Source organism: Tiliqua scincoides, chromosome 2 (assembly GCF_035046505.1).
Source record: "Tiliqua scincoides isolate rTilSci1 chromosome 2, rTilSci1.hap2, whole genome shotgun sequence".
Taxonomy (NCBI): Eukaryota; Metazoa; Chordata; class Lepidosauria; order Squamata; family Scincidae; genus Tiliqua; species Tiliqua scincoides.
In genome coordinates, this window is record NC_089822.1 from 99699410 (window position 1) to 99711736 (window position 12327).

At 46.0% G+C, this 12327-nt stretch overlaps 1 protein-coding gene across 1 annotated transcript in view; it reads right to left on the reverse strand.

Annotated features, from left to right (window-relative positions):
• Positions 1–3954: 3954 nt before the first annotated feature.
• The window catches only part of PRAG1 (PEAK1 related, kinase-activating pseudokinase 1), a 50168-nt gene continuing 41795 nt past the window's right edge, over positions 3955–12327 (reverse strand). Inside the window, exons 4-5 of the mRNA XM_066617584.1 lie at positions 11214–11947; positions 3955–5170 (exon numbers count right to left, since the gene is read on the reverse strand). Of these exons, the coding sequence (XP_066473681.1) occupies positions 4151–5170; positions 11214–11947 (1754 nt within the window). The 3' untranslated portion in view covers positions 3955–4150. The remainder of the gene's footprint in view (positions 5171–11213; positions 11948–12327) is intronic.

The following is a 12327-nucleotide window of genomic DNA, read 5'->3' on the forward strand; positions in this document are numbered from 1 at the left end:
CATTTCCCAGTCCACCTGGTGGGTCTTGGGGAGGCCCTGAGCATTTCCGGCAGGTCCCAACCCACCTTAGGGGTCTCAGGTAGGCCTGGAGCATTTCTGGTGGGTCCCAACACATCTGGTGGGTCCCAGGCGGGTGATGAGCATTTCTGGTGGGTCCCACTCGACCTGGTGGTTCTCTGGCAGGCCCTGAGCATTTAACAGTGGGTCCCGGTCCACCTTGTGGGTCTCTGGCAGGCCCTGAGCATTTACGATGGGTCCTGCCCTGCCTGGTGGGTGGGTCCTGAGCATGTCTGGTCAGTATTGGCCCACCTAGTGGTTCTCTGGCAGGCCCTGAGCATTTCCAGCAGGTTCTGGCCCACCTGGTGGGACTTGGGTGGGCCCTGTTTGTTTCTGGTGAGTCCCGGCATGCCTGGTGGGTCTTGGGTGGCCCCTGAGCATTTCCGGTGGGTCCTGGCCTATCTGCGCTGGAAGTGATGTCTTTAGGCAGAAAGTGAGTTTTAGGATGCTGAGAGGCACTGGGCCTTCGTGTAGGATGCTTATGGAATTAGCAACAGGAGGCCTCATGTCTAAATCTGGCACACGAATGTTGTGGCCCCAATTCACAACGCAGTCATCAATGTTGTGTGAGGAGGGAGTGGCCCCAGAATCTGCTAGCTATCAATTCTGGGTACTGTGTGTGCCCACTCCTCCACCCAACACCCATCCCTCTAAAGGCATTTTGGGTATTTATTTAGGAGTTTATCTGCAAATATGTGACTATGACCAGTGTTTGCAAAAACGTATCATGCAGGCACCTGACACTCAACCCAGAGCTAGGACCAACAATAGCTTTAAGTGCACATTTGATGGTCAACAGCTATACATGTGACCCTGCAGTGACCCTCCTGAAAAAGGAGTGGTGACCAGAGGCTCTACAGTGCAGGCCATGAATTCCCAGGAAGTGGTAGTTCGCTTCTTACCTCCTCCTCCCATAACAGGATATATGAAGGGAAACAAGTGCACTTCCAAACTGTCAAATGCCATGAATGTCTTGTGCAAAGAGGTTCATTGCAGGTCTCCAGTTGGAGCAAACAAAAATGTTCATGTCTTCCACTGTTTCTGCTTTAGCCTTCAGGGCAGAGGTCTTCTAAGGATGTTGTGCAACGGTTTGAACTTTGCTCAACTTGTCTGAGCACAACAGCTACCTTTTTTTTGTGTCCCATCCAAATATTTTCTTCAAGAACAATATGACCCTCCCATTGCTAATTACCTCCTGTTCTAAGATATGTGAGCAAACACAGTCTACCCACACAGAGCCTGGATGCCAGCTTCCCAGCTGTCGCCAGACTACAGACGAATTGTGACAATGCTGGTTACCTAACAGTGTTCTATTAAACATTAATGTACACCAGTTTGTGGACATAAGGTGGTGGGGTCAGGCAGGAATTCTTTCAAAGGATCTCTGTTGGGTAGCTCTTGTAGATCCTAAGTGGACAGAATCCTGGCATAGAATGATCAAACAGGTTCTTGTGTTCTCCACAACCAAAAATCTTCCCACTGCGCAGGGATTCCGGGATTTAAACCAGTGACTCTCTTCCTGGCAAAACTGCTGCAAATGCTCCACCCCAAAGGCAGGGAATTGGCCCTTACTGAATATATATCCTTCAATCCCATCTGCAGACCGTTGCTTATGCAGCAGGTGGCCTACAGCGCCTCACACAAGTGGCACTGACTTCTTTTTCTTGTTTGCAGAGTGCAAGTTGAACAAAAAGTAGCAAGTGTAACCAGGTGTAAAGAAAGTGGCTCCTCAACAGAAGAGGAGGTGTTCCCCTATCATATCCATGGGAATACATTCCCACCTCCCTGATACCAAAACAGCAGATAAAAGGGCACCCTATACTTACTGTGGAGCCAAACACTCATGTTTCTTCCTTTGCAGCCCATTATGGAACATTACAGGAGGAACGTGAGAAGTGAGCTAGACCACTAGAGGAGGGAGACTAAGAGAACACTATAGCATTCTGTCTCCCTCCTCTAATGTTCCAGTTGACCGCTCTTCTCCTGTTCCTCCTCTAGGATTCTATAACAGGCTGCAAAGGAAGAAACATGAGTGCTTAGCACCACAGTAAAGAAGACAGATAAGTAATGTGCATGCAGGGGGGAGCGGCGAACCACAGATGTGAATCTGTGAATATGGGATCCTGGACACAGGGGGACGTGCAAGTTGACCTCAGGCCTGCATGACAAGCTGCACATGTTGAAATTCAACCCTCTGATGGACCAGGGCACAGGATTTCAAGCTGCTTCACACAGGTCTGTTGTGTGCTCCCTGAAGCATTTGGTGGGTCACCGTGAGATACAGGAAGCTGGACTAGATGGGCCTTTGACCTGATCCAGTGGGGCTCCTCTTATGCCTCACTGTTAAAAATGCTCTCTGGTGCATTTGGGCAGATAATTCATTCTCCACCATTTTATTTCCACCCCCAGAAAAGCTTTACCTGTTTCACATTTAAACAGTTAAAAGCACAGCATCAGAATAAAGTGACCCCTTTGAGAGGCATGGTTTGCAACTGTTTCAACTCATTACACCTTTTTAATTAACTTGGTTCAAGTTTAAACAAATAGAATGTGGAGGTAAACAAAAGAGTAATGATGCTGGCATAATTTAGGATAAAAAACAATAGTTGGCCTTGGGTAAAAATCCATCCAGTATAATGCTACTGCGCCCCTCAATTCCAACCCCAGGACTGCAAAAGTGCAGAGAGAGGGATTTGGCTCACTAGTAAAACCAGTGGTTGATCAAGGATGTAATTCTCCCTTACAAATTCCTCTGGTCTGGTGAGCTATTCCAGTCCCTTTCCAGTACTGAGCTCTTAAAAGGCCCCACCTCTCTTTGGCTATCAGTTTTGCATGGGAAAGTGGAAAGATATCCAAGCCAATCGTGATATGACTAATAAACCACATCTGCTGTTCTTACTGTATGTGTGGTACAAAGCCTGCAAAGTAAAGTCTCCATTGTTCTTCCCCTTCCTCTGTAGACAACTTGGCTGGTAGGCCAAAGAAATCCTTGATTGCCTCCACACAAGTTAACCGAAAGAAAGGATGTTTATCACAGCACAGCACCCGCTCTACTCCAGAGGTTTTCAAATTACTCACATCGCCCACAGCAGAACACACAAACATACACATTAGAGCATAACAGGAGACACAGTTTCCAACAAGGAGATTCATCTCTTATGGATTCCATTTCCTGCGAACGTTACAGAAGGATGCTCTATGAGGCTGAAATCCTATACATCCTTAACTGGCGGTAGCTTTCACTGACCTCACTGGGACTTCTGAGCATCCTGCCTGAGCCACTTAGCTTTGCTGGGGGTGCTTTTGCCATCCTATACAGTGACTCTTATCAGCACTTTTCCTGCAAGGGGTTCATAGTAGTTTTAGTAAGTCAGTATGCTGCTTCCCATTGCATTGAAAACTTTTTCATTCTTTACATCATATTGCTAATGGAATGTCTATTGCATGTAGTTTATTGGTTGTGATCTGCACTATTCGCACACTTAGGTGAAAACTGCATGGTATGTGCCAAGACATTTAAAAGAGCTTCAGTGCCTTTAAAGCAGAGAGGAATCCCGAGTGAGGAAGTGTCAAGGGAAGGGTGTTTTACTCTTTCTCTGCTCCAAATTTCAAGTGGCTTTTCCCCTGCAGGATTTCAAATGGAAATGTGTGCACACGCGTGTGCGCTGCAAAAAGAAAAGTATTGGGGAACTGGCTTTTTAAAACATATGTTTAAAACATTTGTTCCAAGAGTGATCACAGTTGTCATGAAAGTAACAAAAACACCCTACGGAGAGAAAAATCATCCACAATAGGAAAAACACACACATTTTGTTTACGGCTTGCTTCTGAGTGTTACTTGGCAAAACATTTGTTGCTGGATTCTAGATACACTGTTTACAGTTTACAACACTCACAATGACATTTACCCTGAAATTTATGTGACTTTGATCTACTCTGATGCAACTGAATGTGAAACATGGTCCGTTTTACTCAATGAATCATTTCACACAGAGAACTGCAATGTGTACCATTTTCCATAAGGAGATCGCTCCGAGAAAACTCTTTTTCAATTTCCCTTCAATCTTATGCCACATTTCAAAAGCTGTGGAGATCAAAGCAGCTGCAGAAGTTTCAGAGACTTAGAGAGAGAAAACGGATCTGCAGAGGCTAAATACTGACAACACAGCCAGTCTTCCAGTTCGACATTCCGCTCTGCGTCCACAGCCCTCTCCGCAAACTTCATCATTAACAAGACCCGTTTCATGTCAATCCAGTTGTGAAGAGCATTGTGAAGAACTTCTTCATGGTTAAGAGGCTGCTCTGTTAGGTCCTTCCTGGGACCCCAGAGCAGACACTGCAGTATTCGTTTCGCCTCTGTGATGCAGATGCGTTTGATGGGGTCTGCTTCCAGGAGCAAGTGAGCAAGCTGCTGGAGACCCCGAGAATAAATGGAGAGGTTGGGGAGTGGGGGGAGGTCGTCCTGGCTGTACTCCTGCCCTCGGAGGTGGGCTCTCACTTCAAATGGATTGGGCTGGTGCAACAGCTCATAGATGAGGATCCCAGTTTGGAACTCGTCAAACTTTTTGTACTGGGAAGCGGACACAATCTCAGGAGCCAGCCGGGCCTGGTTCTTTTTCACTTTAGACTCTGTGGTGCCCGACTTCTGCTTAGCTTTCAAAAAGTTGCTGATGATAAGCCTGGGCAGGTGCTTGTCCTCTTTGGTTTTACTGCAGGGGAGAGGAGGTCTGCAGTGTACCAGCAGCAAGTTCTCTAGGCAAAGATCTCTGTGGATGACGCTGTGCTCCTTGAGGTGCTCCAGGCCATTGCAGAGCTGCAGGAGCAGGAAACATACCCGCCTCTCGTACAGCTCCGGTTTAGTTTTATGGAGAGACCCAGCGCCCCTCACAAAGTCCGCTGCAGTCTGGTGTGGTACTTCACGGGTGATGACAACCACGCAGTCTTGCTCAGTAGTAGCACGGGAGGGGCACTGGCCATCTGCAGAGGCATTTTTCAACATGCTGGAGGGCACGGAGGCGACAAAGTGCCCACAGTCCTGCTGGATGTTGAAGTGAATGGGAACGGAGGGGGTGCAGCAGGAGGTGGCGGCTTTAGTGTCTTGAGATTTACAGATCTGTGGATAGAAAAGTAGAAAAGTGACAGAAGCAGAGACCAAGACAGTCATCTGATGGGGGGGGGGCGATGAAGGAGAAGATGGAAACAAATAACAAAGAGATGGCTTCAGAGAAATATGAACCCCCAAAATTGTCAGAAGTATTAAGCAGGCAGGCTGCCTGCTCAGTAGGGCAAAGTTCTGAGAGCATTTCAGTGTGTATCTGACCAGGTGCTCAGCTGGAATCTTATTAGCCCACCAAGTCCTTCTCAGCTGGTAGCCGCAATGTGCCCCCCCTCCAGTCACTTGCAGAGGGAGAGCTGAGAGTAGGAATTCAGGGTCTATTTTCCCTTAAGATTTGGGTACCACAGAATGGCTATTTTTATTGCCTTTTTATTCCTTCCCTCAAACGGATGTCAATTTATTGTTTTGTTCATGAAACAAAGTGACAACACAGTGACTTCAGGAGTCTCTGTAGAAAAATGGGCTTGTTCCATTGTACTCTAGGCTCTCTAAGCTGCAGTGCCTCTCAACATTCTCTTCATAAGCACTTTTATTCAAAGGTTTGATTCAAGGGTTTATTTATACCTGATCCTGGATTGGAAAGTCATCTAAGAGCCCACACATCCCTGAAGCAAGTGTACCCTTCTTAGCCTGGGTGCAAAAATAAACACAAGAAACAGTTCTTTTTGTATTCTGTAGAAAATGCTACAACCTCTATATTCTGAAGGTCAATAACTGTTTCTGACTGAGCAATAAAAAAGAAAGATTTTTTTTTTTAAAGCTGGACAAGAAAGAAAACAGAGACTGGATATTAAGTGGAGATGGCCTGATGCCCTGGACTATTTTTCTCTCTCTATGTAAAACAAATTTTTTGTTTGGATAAAGCAACAGAGTCTGAAAACATTCAAAAAGATCTATGAACAAAGAAGTGTATTTAAAATGCTGTATATTTTGAGGTCAAAGCTTGTTGTCTTGCAGCTGCAAGAACTCTTTTAGAGAATTCAGAGCTGGGGGATGAGAAGAAGGTCATTGAAAAGGACCTCGGATAGCAAACTTATTTTAATTGCATTTTATATTGAAATATCATTAACAAACCATTTTTGAATGCTCTTGCCCCCTTGGAGGCATTGGGAAGGCGTGCTTGATGCCACTCAACATATTTTTATTTTCTTGACAGAAGCATCTGAATACTATACAGAATATTTTATGCAGCTATTGTTCCCTATTACTGTCATGCCAAGTATAATTAATTAGGCTGTTGAAAACGGTGTTGATTTTAAACGGAACATGTAGTTGCAAAGATTTCAACCAACATTTCCTATTTCATTGCACTTACACTTTGTAAAGAAATAAATCAAAACAACACAATTATCTTGTTATCACAATGATCTTGTCACAGAATTGCCAGCAGGCTTATAGGGGTAAGGTCAGCAAAGGGGGTCTTGCTGCAAGTGTTGTCTCTGGCAGAGGCCGGGTGACAGCAACCAAGTGTAGAGCCCTCTCTGTGGTGGCACCTTTATTACAGAACTCCCTCTCAGTGGGAGGGAACAGCCCCCTCCCTGCTAGCCTTTGGAAGACTAGCATTTTGAAGACTTTCCTTTTCTGTTCAGTCTTCCCTTCTTAAATAGCTGCTCTGGGTTTTGTTGCTGTATTTTGTTTTAATTTTGTTGCTCTTTTGGCATTATACGAGTTTCTCTCCATGTTGTGTGCAGCCTGAGGCACTCTATTTTGAGGGAAAGGCAGGATATAAATAATTTAAATAAACAAACATTCACAGCATGCTGAGATCTTGGAAACGGATTCTCTACTCAACATCTTAAAAGTGCATGTGTGTATTTGGGGGAGATGTGGCAGACAGAGGAGAGGACTACTTCCCACACTCCTCTTCTGCTTCAGTTGCTGTTCTCTCAGATGTGGTATCTGGGAACCTGACTGGGGAAAAAGAGGTGACAGAGGGAAAGAGTTCAAGCATTCGGTGAGTAAAGACCTAAGGACCCAATCCCATGCAACTTTCCAGTTTCGTTGTAGCTGCAATTCAGCCCCAAGGTGAGGGAACTTATTCTCTTACCTTAAGGAAGCCTCCATAACTGCCCCACTACCACAGAATGCAGTGTGCATCCCACTGGCACAGCTGCATCCGTGCTGGAATGGTGGATAGGACTGGACCCTAACCATTCCTCCCTAGCCTACCACTTCTCCCCTCCAAATTGTGTCTTCCTACTGCCTCTGTTCTTCCCCCCCCCCGTGAATACCTGTGTTCTCAGTCTAGAGTCTTCTGATGCATATCAACAAGAAGTGTTGAGAGTGAGCATGTTCTGACTACACTTTCTCCCAATCATGTGTGTGAGAAAGATAACAGTATCTTGATTCTGAGGGAAGAGAAGAACCTTGTCTTAGTTCAAACTTTCAGATAGTCAGGCCTGTTGAAGCCTGACTTCAGGCAGTGATCTGATCTCCTTTCATGTCTGAAATTCATATCACAGGCATGGATAAAAAAGAATATTTAGCTGCTAAGCCCTGAAACTACTGTCTATCAGAAATATTCCAGCAATGAAAATGAAAGCATTCCTGAAAACTGCCTAGCTAAAATTTCCCCACTTAGAACATGTACAAAGTAGCCGAGCTTGTGTCTCAGTTCTTTGGCTCAGCTTCAGTGGCCTACTGTCTGCCGGCGTCAGACAATAAAGGCAATTTTGTAACAGAGGGGCACACATGTCCTCGGCAATGAGCACAAAAAAAGGTCTCTCACAAACACACTCTCTCTGTAGTACGCATCTGCCGGGAGTCTGAACTGAGTCAAGTAACCCAAGTGACAGGGAGGCGGGCCTTTTTTCTTTGTGAAGCGGCAACAGTGCAGACGGCGCTACGTGTGATGCATTGAAAATGAGTACCCCCAACTCACAGTATCAAGAAAGAGATGGCGGGACTAGAAATCACACAGGTTTCAGGCTCTCTAAGCTCTGGTGAGGGTTCAGTCAAAGGAATCTGTAGCCATTTGTGGCCTTTCAAATGTTAAAAAATATGGACACTCTAGAGCAGGGCTGCCCAAACCCCGGCCCCCGGGCCACTTGCGGCCCCACAGAGGGCCCCAATCCGGCCCCCCAGGGAGCCCCCCATCTCCAATGGGCACTTGGCCCGCTGGAGACCCACCGGAGCCCCCGCTGCCTGACTGCTCTTCGCAGCTACAGCGAGGAAAAGGCTAAGCACTCACAGGAGAGCAGGAGCCCCGCCCATCCGCAACCCTCCCATTAGGTTGGGGAGGCTGCAGCTGAGGATGGGGGTGAGAAGTCCTGGGTCTGTTTGTCCTGCTTGAGTTTGGCTTGGGGGGGGGCAGGCACTGAGGAGGGAGGGGAAGCTGTGAGTCTATTTGTGCTGCTTGTGTGTGCTGGGAAGCAGGTGCTGCAAGGGAGAAATTGCGAGATGTTTGAATGCCGCTGGAGAGCATGTCTACTCGGCAATAAGTCCCATAGAGTCAGTGGGGCTTACTCCCAGGAAAGTGTGGATCCAAATGAGCTGTGAGTGCTTGGTGTTGGAGATGGGCGCTGCAGGGAAGAAATCACAGGGATGTTTGAATGCAGCTGGAGAGCATGTCTACTCAGCAGTAAGTTCCATTACTGTCAATGGGGCTTACTCCCAGGAAAGTGTGGATCTGATTGGGCTGGGTGTGCTCGGCGTTGGAGGTGGGTGCTGCAGGGAAGAACTCATGGGATGTTTGAATGGGGAGGAAACCTACTGCTTTTGCTGATTGGGGTTGCTGGCAGAGAGGGAGGAAGGTGGGGGGTCTGTTTGCGAATGGGGAAATACGCACAGCTCTCTGTCTGCTTCTAAGTTTGTTTGGTGCTGGGTGCAGGCTGGGGAAGGGTCTGCGAGGGGGAGACAGGCAGTTCCCTTCTCTGTGTGAATGAGGAGAAACAAACTCCGGTCCTGAGGTGCCCACCAGCTCCCTGACTGATTGTGTTCCTTTGCTGCTGCTTGTTGCCAGGATTGGGGGGGGGGAGAGTGAGAGTAAAAACATGCTCCTGCATGGGGGGAGGAGAAGCCCACTCTGACTCCTCTTAAGTTTGTTCTGTACTTTTCCCAGGGAAGAGGTGTGTTATATGTGTCATGAATTATTTTAACAACCCCCCTTTTCTGGATCTCACGTGCATTACAAAAAAGCTCAGTAAAATTCATTTATTCATATAAGTTCTGTCTCTAATATATTCATTTATGTAAATTTATTCAAATTTGAAATGTAAATTTCCCCCAGCCCCCAACACAGCGTCAGAGAGATGATGTGGCCCTCCTGCCAAAAAGTTTGGACACCCCTGCTCTAGAGCAAGTGTATACAGATGCAGCCAATGTGGCCTTTTTAAATGCCCCATCTTGTTAATATCATGGAAATGTTGGGGTGTATGTGTGTGTTTTATTTTGAAAAAATAAGTTTCCAGCTTTTGTTACTGAAGAAGAACTTGAAAATACGATAGTCACATTTCAAAAACATAATGCACTCTACAACGCTCAGAGAAACTAAGGCTGCAGTTAAACGTACAGCTAAATCAATAGGACTGACTTCCAAACAAACGCACAGGATTGGGCTGTAAATATATTATGATGTGTGTGCAATACTGTGTGATTTCTTATATTAATCTGAATGGGCTCTCTCTTGATTCTGAGACTTTGAGACAATGTACTCGTTTGTGTTAGTTGCCTCAAAAGATGAAATAGTGCTATTTTTATCAATAATGACAACATCAGTCTCTAGCAATATCCACCCTGGCTAATTTGCACAGAATTCGGCAAATGTTCAAAAGGCATGTTAATGAGCACAAAGGGTCTCTTTGTGGGGAAAGGGATATCTTAACTGGAACCAAATTAAAAAGGCCTGGGACACATGAATCAACCAGAAATATATCCTACACAAGCAAAATGATGGGAGTTGCACTAGAGAGCAACTAAGGCGGCCACATTTTTACAGGCTCTACTCCTGTGCCTTTACTAGCAGTCTGGCGTACAGAAATTTAGCAAAGTTTTTCCTTTACCTTTTAGCAAAGGTAAAGTTTTCCCCTAATTTATCTTGGCCTTGCAAACAAGTTCCCAATCATCACGATATTAGGAAAAGCTTCACTTGTTAAACTTCCATAGCTCAGGGATAGGAGAAGGGCTAGGGGTACAAGTGTTAACCACAAGCTCAACTGCCATTCGTTTTGATGGAGCTTAAATGAGTGAAACTGCCTGGTGAATCGTACCTGGTGCCTCGCAACATTCTTTCACCAGTGACCTGTGCCAACATAGCATCCCATGGATTACAGGGCTACATGACTTGTCTGCTGTTGGCACAACACCAGATGGGAGTGCAGGTGTCAAGACTTGCTCCTAGCCTGACTCTGCAACATTGGTGTTGCAAGTATCACCATGGCAACCAGGCCCAGCTGCACCTTACTGGCTTGGTTCCAGCTTCCCAGCAGGTCCGCTTTAGAAAGGGGAAGCAGCTGCTAGCAGGCTGGTCAGCAGATGCTGTAAATGTTGTGCTCTCTCTGGTTTTTATTTGGTAACCTTCAGGTTGATCCCTTGGAGTTGGCTCAACTCTGGATTTCTGCTTGCTTGGACTAGACACTGCAAACTGGCTTGATTTTGAAGATGTGACCTCTGGTCTACCTAGGCAGCTCTTGAGCCCTATGTTGGGTTGATACTGTGAGGTGTGTGTTACCCCTGAAATTTTGTTTGAAGTGAAAGCCTCCACAGGCAAAGCATCTAAGAAATTTCAAAAGACACCAGAAAGATTTTGATCTGACGAGAGTCATTTCTAACGAGAGTCATGGCAAATTTCTCCTAAAGTGAAATTCCCCCTGAAGTGAAAAACAAGGAGGTTCTTTCTTGAACAACATATGTGAGAAATTTTGAAGGAAGCCAAAATTTATTTCTAAGTAAGGCTAGCTATATTTTTTCAGGGGGACTTGGTTTGGGTTTTAATAAAGGAGGGGGTTCCTCCTCAGCTTAAGTACCCAAAGTACCACCTCATCATTTTGGGAGAGGAGTTTCAATAAGATGCATGAAATTTCTCTTATGGAGCTCTACGTACCTTCACCGCATAGGTGCTAGAGGGATCCTTGGAACAGGTTGCGCAGTAATATATGGCATCCCCTGAATCGCAACAGGGCTTGTTGCACGTCAGTTTGAAAAGAGACCAGTTGTTCTCGTTGAAATGCAGCTCACTTTTCTGGTCGCGCATAAAACAGTCTTCACATTTTGAAACGAGGCGGCGCAAGGATTCCGCATAGAGCCCTCCTAACTTGGCATACACACCCTCCTTGTTGTCAATGTTGCTGAGGAGGTTGTGGAGCTGAAGGCTGGAGCCTGAGGAAACCTGGGTGGACATAGTGTGCTGGGAGGAGGATGGCAAATTCTTGTTCTGGATGCAGCAGAGGTTGCTGTGCTTACCAGAATGCGGAAATGGGGAGTGGGCTCCTTTGGAGGTTTTTTCCAGTGATTCAGAGGAAGAAAGTGTTCGGTGGTTAAGTCCCAAATTGGAGGCAAATGGAGAATCCTCACGAATACAGACGTTACTTTCTGACTGACTGAAGCTCAGCTTGGGGCTTGTGGGAATTGCTGCTCTAGCTGGAGAGGCCGGCCCCCAGTAAAAACCATCAGGTGAGGAAACAGCTCTGCTGACTGTTTTCTTTTGCGGTAGAGGGGGTGGCTGTAAGGGTGTATAGTGTGGCCTGTCTTTGCCGGAACATGCAGGGAAACGGACTGAAGGAAAGATGTGCTTCTCGGTATGGGTGGGTGAATGAAGACTCGTTTTGCATGACAATCCTGAAATATACAGATAATAAACCCATTATAAGCCAGAGATTACTAAGAGCCCAACCAGCATGGATAAATAAAGATGTTTTACGATGCAAGGCTTAGTATCAAGTTCTATCCCAATAGGTAAGCATACGAGCAAAGGATAATGCTTATTAAAAGACCGAGAACTTCATGTCTGAGGGAAGATTTAAATGTGACATAGGAACTGCTGTGGCATCGTCCTGTAACATTTGTGGAGAAAGACCACGTAGTTTCAAAAATAACTTCCACAGAATTCAATAGGACTTAGTCCCTAATAAGCATGCTTATGATGAAGATTTATACTAAGCCATTCTTGCACCTGTATATCTTGCACCTCCCTTACCCCCTGGAAGACATTATCTTCC